The 12140-nt window shown below is 31.2% G+C and overlaps 3 protein-coding genes across 4 annotated transcripts in view; 2 read left to right on the forward strand and 1 right to left on the reverse strand.

The window, feature by feature from the left end:
* The window catches only part of LOC115238714 (integrator complex subunit 5), a 5356-nt gene extending 3662 nt beyond the window's left edge, over positions 1-1694 (forward strand). The window contains exon 11 of the mRNA XM_029812755.1: positions 56-1694. Coding sequence (XP_029668615.1) covers positions 56-283 — 228 coding nt within the window. The 3' untranslated portion in view covers positions 284-1694. The remainder of the gene's footprint in view (positions 1-55) is intronic.
* LOC115238723 (protein transport protein Sec61 subunit alpha) lies at positions 840-5050 on the reverse strand. Its single transcript, XM_029812771.1, has 8 exons — positions 4802-5050; positions 4552-4619; positions 4244-4309; positions 3951-4161; positions 3601-3858; positions 3044-3211; positions 2480-2868; positions 840-2393 (listed from the first exon to the last, which is right to left on the reverse strand). Exons 1-8 carry the CDS (start codon positions 4806-4808, stop codon positions 2130-2132), a joined length of 1431 nt encoding a protein of 476 aa, XP_029668631.1. The 5' UTR covers positions 4809-5050; the 3' UTR covers positions 840-2129.
* Positions 5051-7304: 2254 nt separating this feature from the next.
* LOC115238717 (regucalcin-like) lies at positions 7305-11465 on the forward strand. Of its 2 annotated transcripts, none has more exons than XM_029812762.1 (6): positions 7305-7475; positions 9702-9862; positions 9959-10168; positions 10257-10472; positions 10685-10797; positions 11096-11465. In XM_029812762.1, exons 1-6 carry the CDS (start codon positions 7411-7413, stop codon positions 11360-11362), a joined length of 1032 nt encoding a protein of 343 aa, XP_029668622.1. In that variant the 5' UTR covers positions 7305-7410; the 3' UTR covers positions 11363-11465. The 2 variants fall into 2 exon arrangements, with proteins under 2 accessions (XP_029668622.1, XP_029668623.1); XM_029812763.1 differs by lacking the exon at positions 7305-7475 and adding an exon at positions 8957-9156.
* Positions 11466-12140: the final 675 nt, after the last annotated feature.

Genomic DNA, 12140 nt, shown 5'->3' on the forward strand with positions numbered 1-12140 from the left:
GGGGGGGTTATTTCAGTAAGATATACTTGATAAACGATTCCAATTTGCATTGCAGATAAATACGATAATGAGGGAATGCCTATGGGCGTACATGCGCGAGAACGTACCGTCTCCTGCGTTATTTACGCGGAGCGAAGGCGCTAATATAGCTTGGAGGGATATCGATACATCATCGCCCAATGCACGCTTTACAGATACTCTCCGCTTAGTATTGTTGGCGAATATTCACACTTTAGGATCTCTATATTCGACGTTATTTTATAAGATAAATGAAAATAAGTAAAATGCAGAGAGAGAAAGCAAAAGAGAAACAGAATACATCTCGAATGGAAACTTAAATTGATTTTAATTCATGTATAATTATACGACACACTTGTAAATAGCATTCTCCTGATAGAAATAACATTAAATTATAATTTGAAACCGTATTATCATATAGACACATATATATATATATAAAAGAAAAAAACGGTATATAAATATTTGATATACATGATGAATGTAAAACTTGATATAATACTAAATCAAAATAATGCATGTGTGCACCGACTGAAAATATTATCGAAATGCATCTATTTTATGAGAAGAGGCTCACGAGATTTGTATTATTTTATATAACATGTTTTTCAAGATTATATATATATACACGTGTGTATATATATAAATATTAAGTTTAAATATTTTCGCAAAAACTTCATGTATTGACAATAAGTATATTTAGTGTTTTTTTTTCTTCTTCCTGTTATACATATTGATATTCTATAACAATAGTTATAATTCATATATCTCTTATAACAATTCTACGTATAAAGTAGAAAACGACACAATTACGCATTGTATAAAATAGGAAGTAATTTTTACTAGAGTTTCTTGTATACACATTCTGCTTTATATATATAATATTACACAATACATGAATCTTTTTTTCTTAATGGCGTAATCGATCAGGCGCGTTGTATTATTCTCGATTAATGACAATGGATAGAAATTCATTTTACGCGACTTTGGGACAATATCATTAAATGAATGACAAAATGAGATATCACGCGTAACATAGTCGACAAAACGCGATAAAATGTTTGAGGAGGGATGAAACGAGGAAGACGAAAAAAAAAAGATATGTTTTTAATATTTATAAAAGCATATTCTCTTCTTTTCTCCTAAATACATATATGTATATATATACGAAAAACAAATATTAACTTACTTCGTATTATTATCGATACAGGAATGAATGGTACCCAAGATGAACGAACGCTGTTCGAATTGCTGTACGAATACCCTAGGTGGGTGTCTCGTCCTGACTGAAATGACTATATTCATAATCATATATTGGTTCAATTAATATAAACGTCACGATTTTACTCATATATATATGCGATTGAGTCTTCACGCGGCTCTTTGTCATGTTGCAGAGCCCAAAAAACGCTAGTAAAAAATGTTGGAAATATTCAATTATTTTCTTACTATGTACATACTGCTTATTGTACGAAAGATATTATTGATCGCGTCATATCTTGCGAGATATCTTCCGCGTTTGTATTTTGCGAGCATTTTAACTGTTGTATGTCTGAGTTCTTATTCTCTACACTCTGTCAATATGTTCTTGCCTTTAACAGGCTAATGGTTTGTGTACAGTTTGCGTAGCATTATTAATGTTTAATGTAAAAATAAAGAGTACAGTCTCATAATGCATAAACCAAGATCTCATAAATGTAACATAAAATAGTTGTATTATTTTCTGGATAGATCCGAAAATATATCGTGTGTCTCAATAATCACATTAATATATCCTACAAAAGAAGTACATGTAACTTTCTTTTCTTTTTGAAAAGTCACTGACACGTTATAATCTTTTGAGCATAGAATCAACAATATACAATCGTAAGTTAAATATGTGCGACTTTATCTATAACGCGGGCGAAAAGGGGGAGGGAAATTCGATTGGCGTTAGTATGTCTACATCCATGAGCTTGACATACACACACACATATACACATGCACTTTCACACACACATACATATACACAAAACTGCCAATTCGACCAAAACTCTCTTATCTTACAATAAATTATGTAGTTCTTCAGAATTAAAAAAAGTTTACTTTTCAAATCTATAGTTGAACTAAGTTTAGAAAAGTAACGTGCTCATGCCACCCATTTCACTTTGCTCCTTAACAAAAATCTCGAAGTATTGATATATAATGGTGACAGCGAGCAAGATACCGGTACCGGAACCAATCGCGCCCAGAAAATCCGCAAGCACAGAGAGAGCTCCAATGCACAATCCGCCAAATGCTGCGGCGGTTGGAATATACCGATTCAGTTCGCGAATCATGGAATTGTCTCTGTGGCCTCGCATTACCATCTGCTGTTCTCTCAATTGTTTAGCAACCTGTAAGTGATAACGATAAGTATTATTGATTTTTACAATATGTCGAAAAGATTTATATTGTCCTTTAGTGAAAAATTTGTACTGACATCCTTCGCCGAGCTTCCAGAAACTTCGATCCACGTCTTGGAGAAGAAGGCGCACGAGCCAAGCATGAAGAGAATATAGAGTACGGCATGAACGGGATCTTGAACGATGTGGCCGACTGATTCCGGTGGTGATAAGTAATAACATAATCCGCCGACTGGATACGATCTGGCGGGACCACCGCCACCGACATCCGACCAAACGCCCAACAGATTTACTATAAGATTTCCTTGGAACTTAACAGCTAACATCTGAGAGATGACGTATAGATTGGACACCAAGGCTGATTGCAAGATGATCGGGATATTACTGGTGTAAAATAGTTTGATTGGATAGCTGCTGTATTGACCGCGATATCTGGCAGATTTGATTAAAATATAATATTGAATATAATCATCACAATAAAACATGTGCAACCAAACATCAGAAATTGGTGCACATGCCTTGAATAGTTTAATGATAAAAGTAATCGATCTAATAAGCAAAAAATTATAGGTTTAATTTCGAGTTTAGCTATTCATGCACAATACAACATTCATTAGATTATATCAATGTTCTTCAACTTACTTGGAAGTAAATAACGATAGCAAACACTAGAATAGTGGCGAGAAGGTTCATCAGATTTGGAAGATTCTGTCTATAAAATGCTTCTCGGAGAGCACGGACTTTGTCTTGTCTGGTGGCCAGCAAGTGGAACAAAGCGATTACAGCTCCTTCAAATTCCGTACCACGACCTATTAAATATAAAAAAAAAAATATATATATCCGACACAAAAATATTTAGTTCAACGATAATTGCACCCGCGCAATGCACCACACACACACACACGCACACACACTCTTTGTTGTCGGTTATTTTCTCGCTTATGTATTATAGCAAAAGAAAAAACGCAGCTCCTTGCTCTCGATACAGTTACATATCACAAAAGTTAAGGAAAGATAAAGAGGGGGAGGGAGAGGGGCAGGAGCAGGAAGTATGTGGCGAAAAAAAAAAATATATATATATATATAACTTTAATCAGTTATTATTAATATAATAAATAGTATATTAAAGTTTAAATATTTCAAGAGCAATATTTCTATATATTATATGATCTTTTTTTGATAATGAATAAAAACATACCAGTGTTAACTGTTGCTGGTGAGAATGCTTTCCAAACAATAGTCTCGCAAATATTAGTAGCAATGAAAAGAGATATTCCGCTTCCTAATCCATATCCTTTCTGAAGAAGCTCATCCAATAATAATACAATAAGTCCAGCGACAAACAATTGGATAATAATCAAAAGACAAACTCCAGCTCCAATCTCAGTTGGATCTCCATACATTCCAGTCATTACATAAACAATAGCTTGACCAACAGTAATAACCATGCCGAACACTGTAAAAAAAAAAGACAAATAATATTTATGACTTTAACATTTAAATTTAATAATAATAAAGTAATTTAGTAAACTTAACTAATATACTTACATTTCTGTGCACCGTTGAATAACGCCCTATCTTTTGGTGTATCACCGACTTCGATGATCTTTGCACCATGTAGCAGTTGCATAATAAGACCCGAGGTAACGATTGGCGAGATACCCAATTCCATCAATGTTCCTCTGTTCGACGCAAGTATCACACGGATCCAATAAAATGGATCCGCACTGTCTGAAGACATGATACCAAATAATGGAATCTGAAAATAACAAGATTATGTATAGCAGCATTTATTTATAAAACTTTAAATTAACTTTCAATAACTTGATTTATCAATTTACCTGGCAACATACTAGAAAGATAAACAATGTGATCGCCGTCCATAATACTTTTTCCCTAAATTGGATCTGTGGGAAAATGATAATTGTAATGAGCTTATATCAGAGAAAGGTTTTCTTTCTTATTAAATCAGGAATAACTTTATGTATTATGTATTATAATGTCATAGACGTGCGTCATAAACAGATGGTAGAGGGTATTTGGTCCGATCTTAGACTTCATACACACCAGGTAATCGAGGAATTTAGGAAAAACGGTACATGAAACTGTAAATACGAGAGAGAGACAGAAATAGATCGCGCGGCCTTACCTTTCGTTGTGGCTTCGCTATTTCCGGCAGTATACTGCAGAACGGTTTTATCACCTCGAGAAACTTGACTGAAAGCAGAAAGAGAAAAGACGACTTAGATAACTACAGACGGAAACGCACGTACGTCGAGCAATTTCGCCAACAATATGTTATATGATGCGAGAGAGGTTACGCGCGTACGAGCGAGAGGTTGCGGCAAACGCAAAGTACGCGAAGATATTTTTGACTGATAAACGATGAATTTACTCACATCCCATCTTGTCTTGACGTTGAAGCGACTAGCACTACGTATCGAATGACCGTCCCTCACAGGATCACGAGAATCACACAGCCACGAGAATACCCTCTTTCTCTCTCTCCTTCTCTGTCATAAAACGAACGAAAATGTGGCCGCGTATACGCTCGACTGGCAAAGCGTAGCAGAGTCGTGGCTCACCACGCCGACACGTATCAATATGCCAGTGTCACGTGACCTGATGATGTTGGCCGGCACGTTTCCACTCGTTCGTCCCACGCGCCTGTCATCGTCGATGTCAGATGGCGCAGTCTGCCACGCGCGTCAGCTGTGCGCAATTGACGTCAGAAGAATGACAGATGGGCTTCCTTTTTCGCGCATGCGCGACATAGCGGCGGCAAATATAGCAATGAGATGTGTAATAAACGCCATAATGTTTTAAATTATACTAAATTATATAAATTATATATTTCAAATTGTATTAACTTATATAAATTACTTGACTGCCTTCATATAATTGTATTTACATACATCAGACGTTCTTCTTTCTTTACTTCACTCTTTTTTAACTATAATATATTGTTCAAAATTTTCTAAATAACTTTTAGATAATCGATCAAACGGAGCCATATTAGATCTTATTACATTTGAGACTGATATTTTATTGATATTACATTTGATTTGTGTAAAAGAAAGTCCATCTATCGACGCGACTGACACGAGTTTGCAATTGTCAAAGTCGCGACTTCACTCTGATATCGCCGCAATTTTGCAGCAACATATGATGGGTTGCATACCGGTAGGCGTTGAAAAATTGAAGCTATATGTTTAACGCCAAATTTAGCTATAGATATAAAGGCTGTGCTTGTGATTAAGATGAGGTCCATCTTCATTTAGATCCGTATTCATATATTCCGTTTTTATATTCAAGATTATCTTAAAATGCTATATCATTCATTAAATGAAAGCTTAAGATCATTTAAAAGACGATCTTGAATATAAAAACAAACTATATGAATACACCTTTGAGAAACATATAAATCTTATGTTTTAAAAATCTGATTTTCTTGAATGTATAAAAAATTTATCCTATATTTATATATTTTTTTAACTCTCTCGTAACTTAAACTCTGTTGTAAACATTTGCCTAGTTATTTACTTAAATGTCGCTATTTCACTTATACATAAAGGTGCTTAAAATATAAATATCATTAAAATTGTTATTGCCATGAATTAAAATATTTTCACACCAGATTTGGGGCTTTTGTACTGCATTTCTAGAAATATCGCAATATTATGAATAAAATAAACTAAGAAATGATTTAAACATTTTGAAATTTTTAAGAAACTAGTGTAGGCACTAGTTTTTAGATATTGCAATCTTATCTACGAAATATAAATGTTGTTAGTAATAAATAAGAATAATTTGCGTATTATCGAAACTATTGCACAGTAAAAATTACGTAATTTTGCTTTCTTCCTAGTGTTCGCATGATTGAATATCCGTACATATCGGTCAAGGATTCATATTTTATGCAAAAAACCTATTGAACTAATGACTTACTGCAATAGATTAATTTGTCACTTTCATTATCTTACTTCTATTTATCTACACGAATGTATGTATAATTTAATGTTTGTGCATTTGTATATGATCGTACAATTGTATATTTTTATGAATAATGTACATTAATATGAATGTACATTAATACTGTTTCGGCATTAATATATTGTTGCCTATATTATTATATTATTGATATTTTATATAATCCTTGCCTATATTAATATATTATTGATATTTTATATAATCCTTTACAAATCGTGTAAAATTTTAAATTTCGTCAAAATTTATTCTTGATTTATTTATCTTTTCCCACATTTTATAGAGATTTTTTTTACAATATATGTATTTTATAAGATTGCAATATACTTAGACAAAAATTAAACCTTTTTGGAGATAATATCTAATATTATCCTGTCTAAATCTATAAACAAACAATGCATTTTATATTTCATCATGTAATTCGATAATATTTACGAATGCGTTTAGATATATTTTATCCCGTTATCGTTCGCTACGTAAAAACAATTTATAAATATGAATAAAGAAAAACATGTACGACTGTAAATCATATATTGCCTATATACACAGAGTAAATAAACATTCTCTCCAAAAGTATTTTTTCCTCCAATTAATGACAGAAGATTGAGTAATATATATTTTTATGTTACGATAAATCATCATAGCCGATTACTCTGTAACCTTTTCTTATCAAAGATTATTATCTTAAGTAATATCGATCGCGTCAAAAACTATTTTATATTTTCATGCGCCATTAAATTACGCGATTCACGCAATTTAGTTTCGCGAATTATTGTCAGAAAAGCGAGATAAAGTAATTTATGTCAATAAATTTACGTCAAACGATACTATCTAACGCCAAAATGTATTCGTCGTTAAAGAGTGAAACTCCCCTCGCAGGTTTCGATCAAATCAGTGAAGGTGGGAATGTCCATATATATAAGCCGGTGCGTTTAAGTATAACTCGCTCTTTTTAGTTTATCCTGAAAGAGAGAGAATTATACTTTTGAGTTAAACAGTACGATAAGATATATAGAACATCATGAGAAGTGCAATTTGTAAATACGTGTCCTTGACGTGCGTTCTCGTCGTTCTCATTCATAGCGGGTAAGTGAAAGGACATGGCTCCTATAAATCGATGCATCGCGTACGCATTTTTAATAAAAAAAGTCGACTCACGCAACATAACGCGCCGCGTATATAAAGTAATATTTCATCTAATGTAACAAAACTAAATTATTTCATCTAATATAACAAAATATTGAAAAACAGAAACAAATTTGTATAAGCAAATATTTAAATTTTTTGATTAAACGCTAGAAATAATACAATAGCGTCGTGGTGTACGTTTGTGTGTGTATGTATGTGTAGTAACAAAATCCAAAAATTATCTGATAAAAATGAGTTGTAAGAAAAACTAAGTTTGAAAGAAAATTACTTATCAAAGTATAAACTACTGTTTATAGATTGTTTACTAGATTACTAGTTATAGACAAAAATATTTCCAGAAGATTAATTACGATAAGATAAATATAGATAACTAAAATTTAATTGTTATATCTTTTAACTGTTAATCTGTTATCTGTTATTTTTTTAACTGATAATTAGAGAGAAAAAGGAAGATGGGCCGATAATCAGTTGAACTTTGATTATAAAGGTCGATTGAATCAAATTGCTTGAATTATAACTTATTAACAACAATATGTGTTTGATAAACATTATCAAAAAATATTTATATTGCTATCATATCATAAATTTAATAAATAAATTTTGCAAAAATCTATATCACCGCGACAATTATCCGCAAATCATTACTTGATATTGGAAAAATCTCTTTGAAAGCTCGTAATTTTCCTCGAATGATTTTTACGAGTTTTGTTTTTATCTGATAGAAACAGACAAATAGAGAGGAGATGATACAGATAATCTCTTTTTGCACATTTTCTTTTCCGCTTCCTATTTCTTTTGCCTGCAGAAGCACCGCTATTTATACCCAATATTCCATATCAGAAATGTTAACATCTCGCTATATCTGCTAGGCATAATATATGACGTCCATATATTCTATATAATATATCTGTATCCTGTAATTTATAAATTTAATATTTTTAATGTCACTGCTATATATTATTGCAAGAAACATCTTAAAATATTTTGTATCTGATGTAAAAAAAGAGTATTATGTTATTGTATTTTTTAAATACTATTCCATTAAAAAAAAAAAAACAGAATTAAATTATACTAACAGTATTATTATTGTATTAATATGTATATTACATACGATTTTTAAGCGATATCTTCATTTATTTTCCTAAGATTTTCAACTTTGGAAAATATTTTGCATTACGAAATTCTCACAATTTTTTTAAATGTTGTGATGCATATACAATGTATACTGCTGCTATTTATAAATGTATTTTTACGAAGCTTTGAAATGTGATGTAACGCGAAGCATATGATTATCAATAACCTTTCGATTTGAAATAATATATATATATATATCAGTTTTATCGTACATACAGCTTTATCAGCGTTTATTAAACAGCCGTGTCCGTGTTTTCTGGTACGCAGTACCGTCATCATCGGAGTAATCGACACTTTGTTTGAGCAATCGGAGCAATTATCCCCGTCTAGCACTGCTCGCGAGTTAAAATAATTCGTCAGCTGTTCGTCATTCTAAACACTCGCTCGTCCGCATCCAATTGCGGCTCGTCGCTTTTTCACCGACAATTTGATTTTCGATTCCTTTCGCAACCGGTTTCTCAAACGGGACTCACATAATGACAACGTAAACAATTTTTTACGTAACTCGCGCGCTTTCTACATCTTTTTTCCGCGATAAGAAAGAAGCGAAAGAGAAAATAAAAGTGTAGAAAAGTGTAAAAAGTGCTTGCGGCACGAAATATAGGCACAGATTAATTTTTTTCAAAACTGCGCATTTTTCTTCATTTCCTCTTCTTTTTCTCTTTTTTTTTTAAATGTATATTTCTTAGCAATGCAGATGCAAATGCAATTAAAAAAAACAAGTCTCGCCTGTTTTATTTTCTTATATATTTTGCTTGTATTATAAAAATTTAATGTGCGTTATGTCAATCAAAATCACTCTACAATCTTTCGTTTATATTAATGTTATACAATAGACATTTTCATTGACTCAAATGATTGAGAATATTACAAAATTAAATTGCTAATTGAAGTTAAGAAAGAAAAGATGATGAGATAATAAATGAAAATCATAAATATCATATTACATAAAGAATAAAATCTCCTGCAAATAATTAGTTTTTAAGCTTGACATGATATAGAATGCGATGTATTATTATTTATTTATAGGGAAGCTCGTCTGAGAGTAGAGAAAGTGACGGAACCTTTTGGCCTTTCTGAAGGTCCTCATTGGGATCATCGGATTCAAAAGTTGTATTTTGTTGATATATCTAACCAGTACATACGTAGACTGGACACTGCGACAGGTGTTGTAACCAGTGCCTATGTAGGTAAGATTGAACTTTTTTTTATATCACTATTACCTAATTCACTGTATTTATTATACATCAGATAATAGTATGATTTCTTAAATAATACTTCTTCAGAACATGGTCCTGTTGGTGTTGTTGTACCTGTGGATGATACGTCTGATAAACTCGTAGCAGGTTCTGGAAAAGATCTTATTCTTGTCACCTGGGAAGGAAGTGAAGATTCAAAGAAGGTGCCATTTAAAGTATTGACTTCTATTGAATCTTCTTTTAGTGATACAAGAGTCAATGATGGAAAAGTAGATTCATCTGGAAGATTCTGGATTGGTAAATTGAAAATATATATATTATGAATAGAAATGTATTTCTTTTTATGTGGTAATTATTCGCTATGTATCAATTATATTACCAATAGGTACCATGGGAAATGAAAAACTTAATGGAGATGTAACTTCTAATCAGGGATCATTATATCTCATTAACGATACGTTAAAACCTAAAAAGGAAATAACTCCTGTTACAATAAGTAACGGATTAGCATGGAATATCGACGACAATACTTTCTATTATATTGATTCACCTACACGTCAGATTGCAGCATACGATTATGATCCAAATAATGGGACAATCTGTAAGACTTGATAACATTTTCCAATTAAAATTACATTATAGAAAAGTGTACAAATATAAATTATATTACAAAAATGTTTGACACAAATTAAATTATGTAACCGAAAATTGAAATAATTATGAAAAATATTAAAGTATTAAATATATATATATATTCAAAAGAGAAATTTTTTTCAAGAATTATGTATGTACTTACAGTTTCTATATTTTTAGCTAATAAGAGGATTGTATTTGACTTGAATAAGATTAATATAGAAGGCGTTCCTGACGGAATGACCATAGATACAGATGGCAATCTTTGGATAGCAGTGTATGGGGGACACCATGTAAGTATATATATATGGTTATGGATTTAAAGTGCAACGAAAGACTTGTTATCTGTGATATTAATACATAGCTCTAAACAGTAAATTTTTTCACAAAAAAGGATAATTATTATCACTTTTTGAAAATGATATTATATGTGATAAAGTTGTTGTTGTTCAACAATCATTAAATGTTCTATCGGAGATCTGAAAAATATATACATAAATTTGGCAACTAATCAAATACATATATGCAATGTATGAAATATTTACTGAAGATTATATTAAAATGTAGTAACTACGAAAATGTTTTATCTAGGTCATCCACGTGAATCCAAAAACACAAAAATTGTTGAAAAAAGTTAAGATTCCAGCTGAAAATGTAACTAGTGTCGCCTTTGGTGGTCCGCTTCTCGATATTCTGTATGTGACTACCGCGGGCCATAATTTAACTGCCGAACAGCGAAAGAAAACTCCCTACGCTGGCTCCGTGTTCGCAGTAAAGGGCTTGGGAGTTCGTGGAATTCTTGCAAATTCGTTTGTGATGAATGAAAAGCAATCAGATGAGGAAAAGACAGATGTATGAAAACATGTTTTGCTTCTCATGAAAATTTATACATTTGCATGTATTTTTAAATATATATATTGTATGTTAAATAAAAACGTTCAAGTATTGCTTCTGTAAAAAATACCTTTTCATATTTTCTTATTTTAAAGAAAATTGTATAAAAATTGTGTCTTTTAGTAGAGTATATAATTATTAATTATTAGAAACTATTATCTTATTGTGATGATCCTAAAATATAAAATGTGGTTTATTATTTAAAAAGTTGGCGAACACTGTGAAACAAAGAGAAATCAATAATTCTTAATTGTGGATGCTTCTTTAATACAAGAGGGGAGTTACAAATTTTAGAAAACATTTAGGCTTACTGAAGCTACTTACATTCGGTTTTGTGTGAGTATGTAGAAGAAAGTCCTATTGTTATCAAATGTATGTGGTAGAAAAATAATGTTTCTTTTTTCAAAAATGTGCTCTAGTAGAATTATTGAGAAAATAATATGTTTTTTGTTGATATCTAAACAGATGACATACAAAAAAATTAAATAAATACATAAAATAATAAGTGTTATTTTTAATTAATGAAAAAAATGTATATATGATCGTAACTTTGTAATTGAATAACATAAAGTCTTTTAAACTGTTTATATAAGTTTGATATATCAATGGAATTGTAAATGTAAAATAATGAAGTTTACACTTCTCTGAGAATTGTAAAATAATCATAGAAACAAAAAGATGTTTTAATATATAAATTTGTTTCTTGAGAATTTTTATGTTTAATATTCAGAGAAAAAAAATT

Source organism: Formica exsecta, unplaced genomic scaffold (genome assembly GCF_003651465.1).
Source record: "Formica exsecta isolate Colony F162 unplaced genomic scaffold, ASM365146v1 scaffold353, whole genome shotgun sequence".
Taxonomy (NCBI): domain Eukaryota; kingdom Metazoa; phylum Arthropoda; class Insecta; order Hymenoptera; family Formicidae; genus Formica; species Formica exsecta.

Bases quoted from the DNA above. Each gene is read 5' to 3' on its own strand.
- LOC115238723 (XM_029812771.1), bottom strand. The intron at 3,212-3,600 runs GTATGTTTTTAT...TATATTTAATAG, and splicing joins ACCAGCAACAGTTAACACTG to GTCGTGGTACGGAATTTGAA. The intron at 2,394-2,479 runs GTCAGTACAAAT...TATCACTTACAG, and splicing joins CTGGAAGCTCGGCGAAGGAT to GTTGCTAAACAATTGAGAGA.
- LOC115238717 (XM_029812762.1), top strand. From the start codon at position 7,411: ATGAGAAGTGCAATTTGTAAATACGTGTCCTTGACGTGCGTTCTCGTC. The intron at 7,476-9,701 runs GTAAGTGAAAGG...ATTTATTTATAG, and splicing joins GTCGTTCTCATTCATAGCGG to GGAAGCTCGTCTGAGAGTAG. The intron at 10,169-10,256 runs GTAAATTGAAAA...TATTACCAATAG, and splicing joins ATCTGGAAGATTCTGGATTG to GTACCATGGGAAATGAAAAA.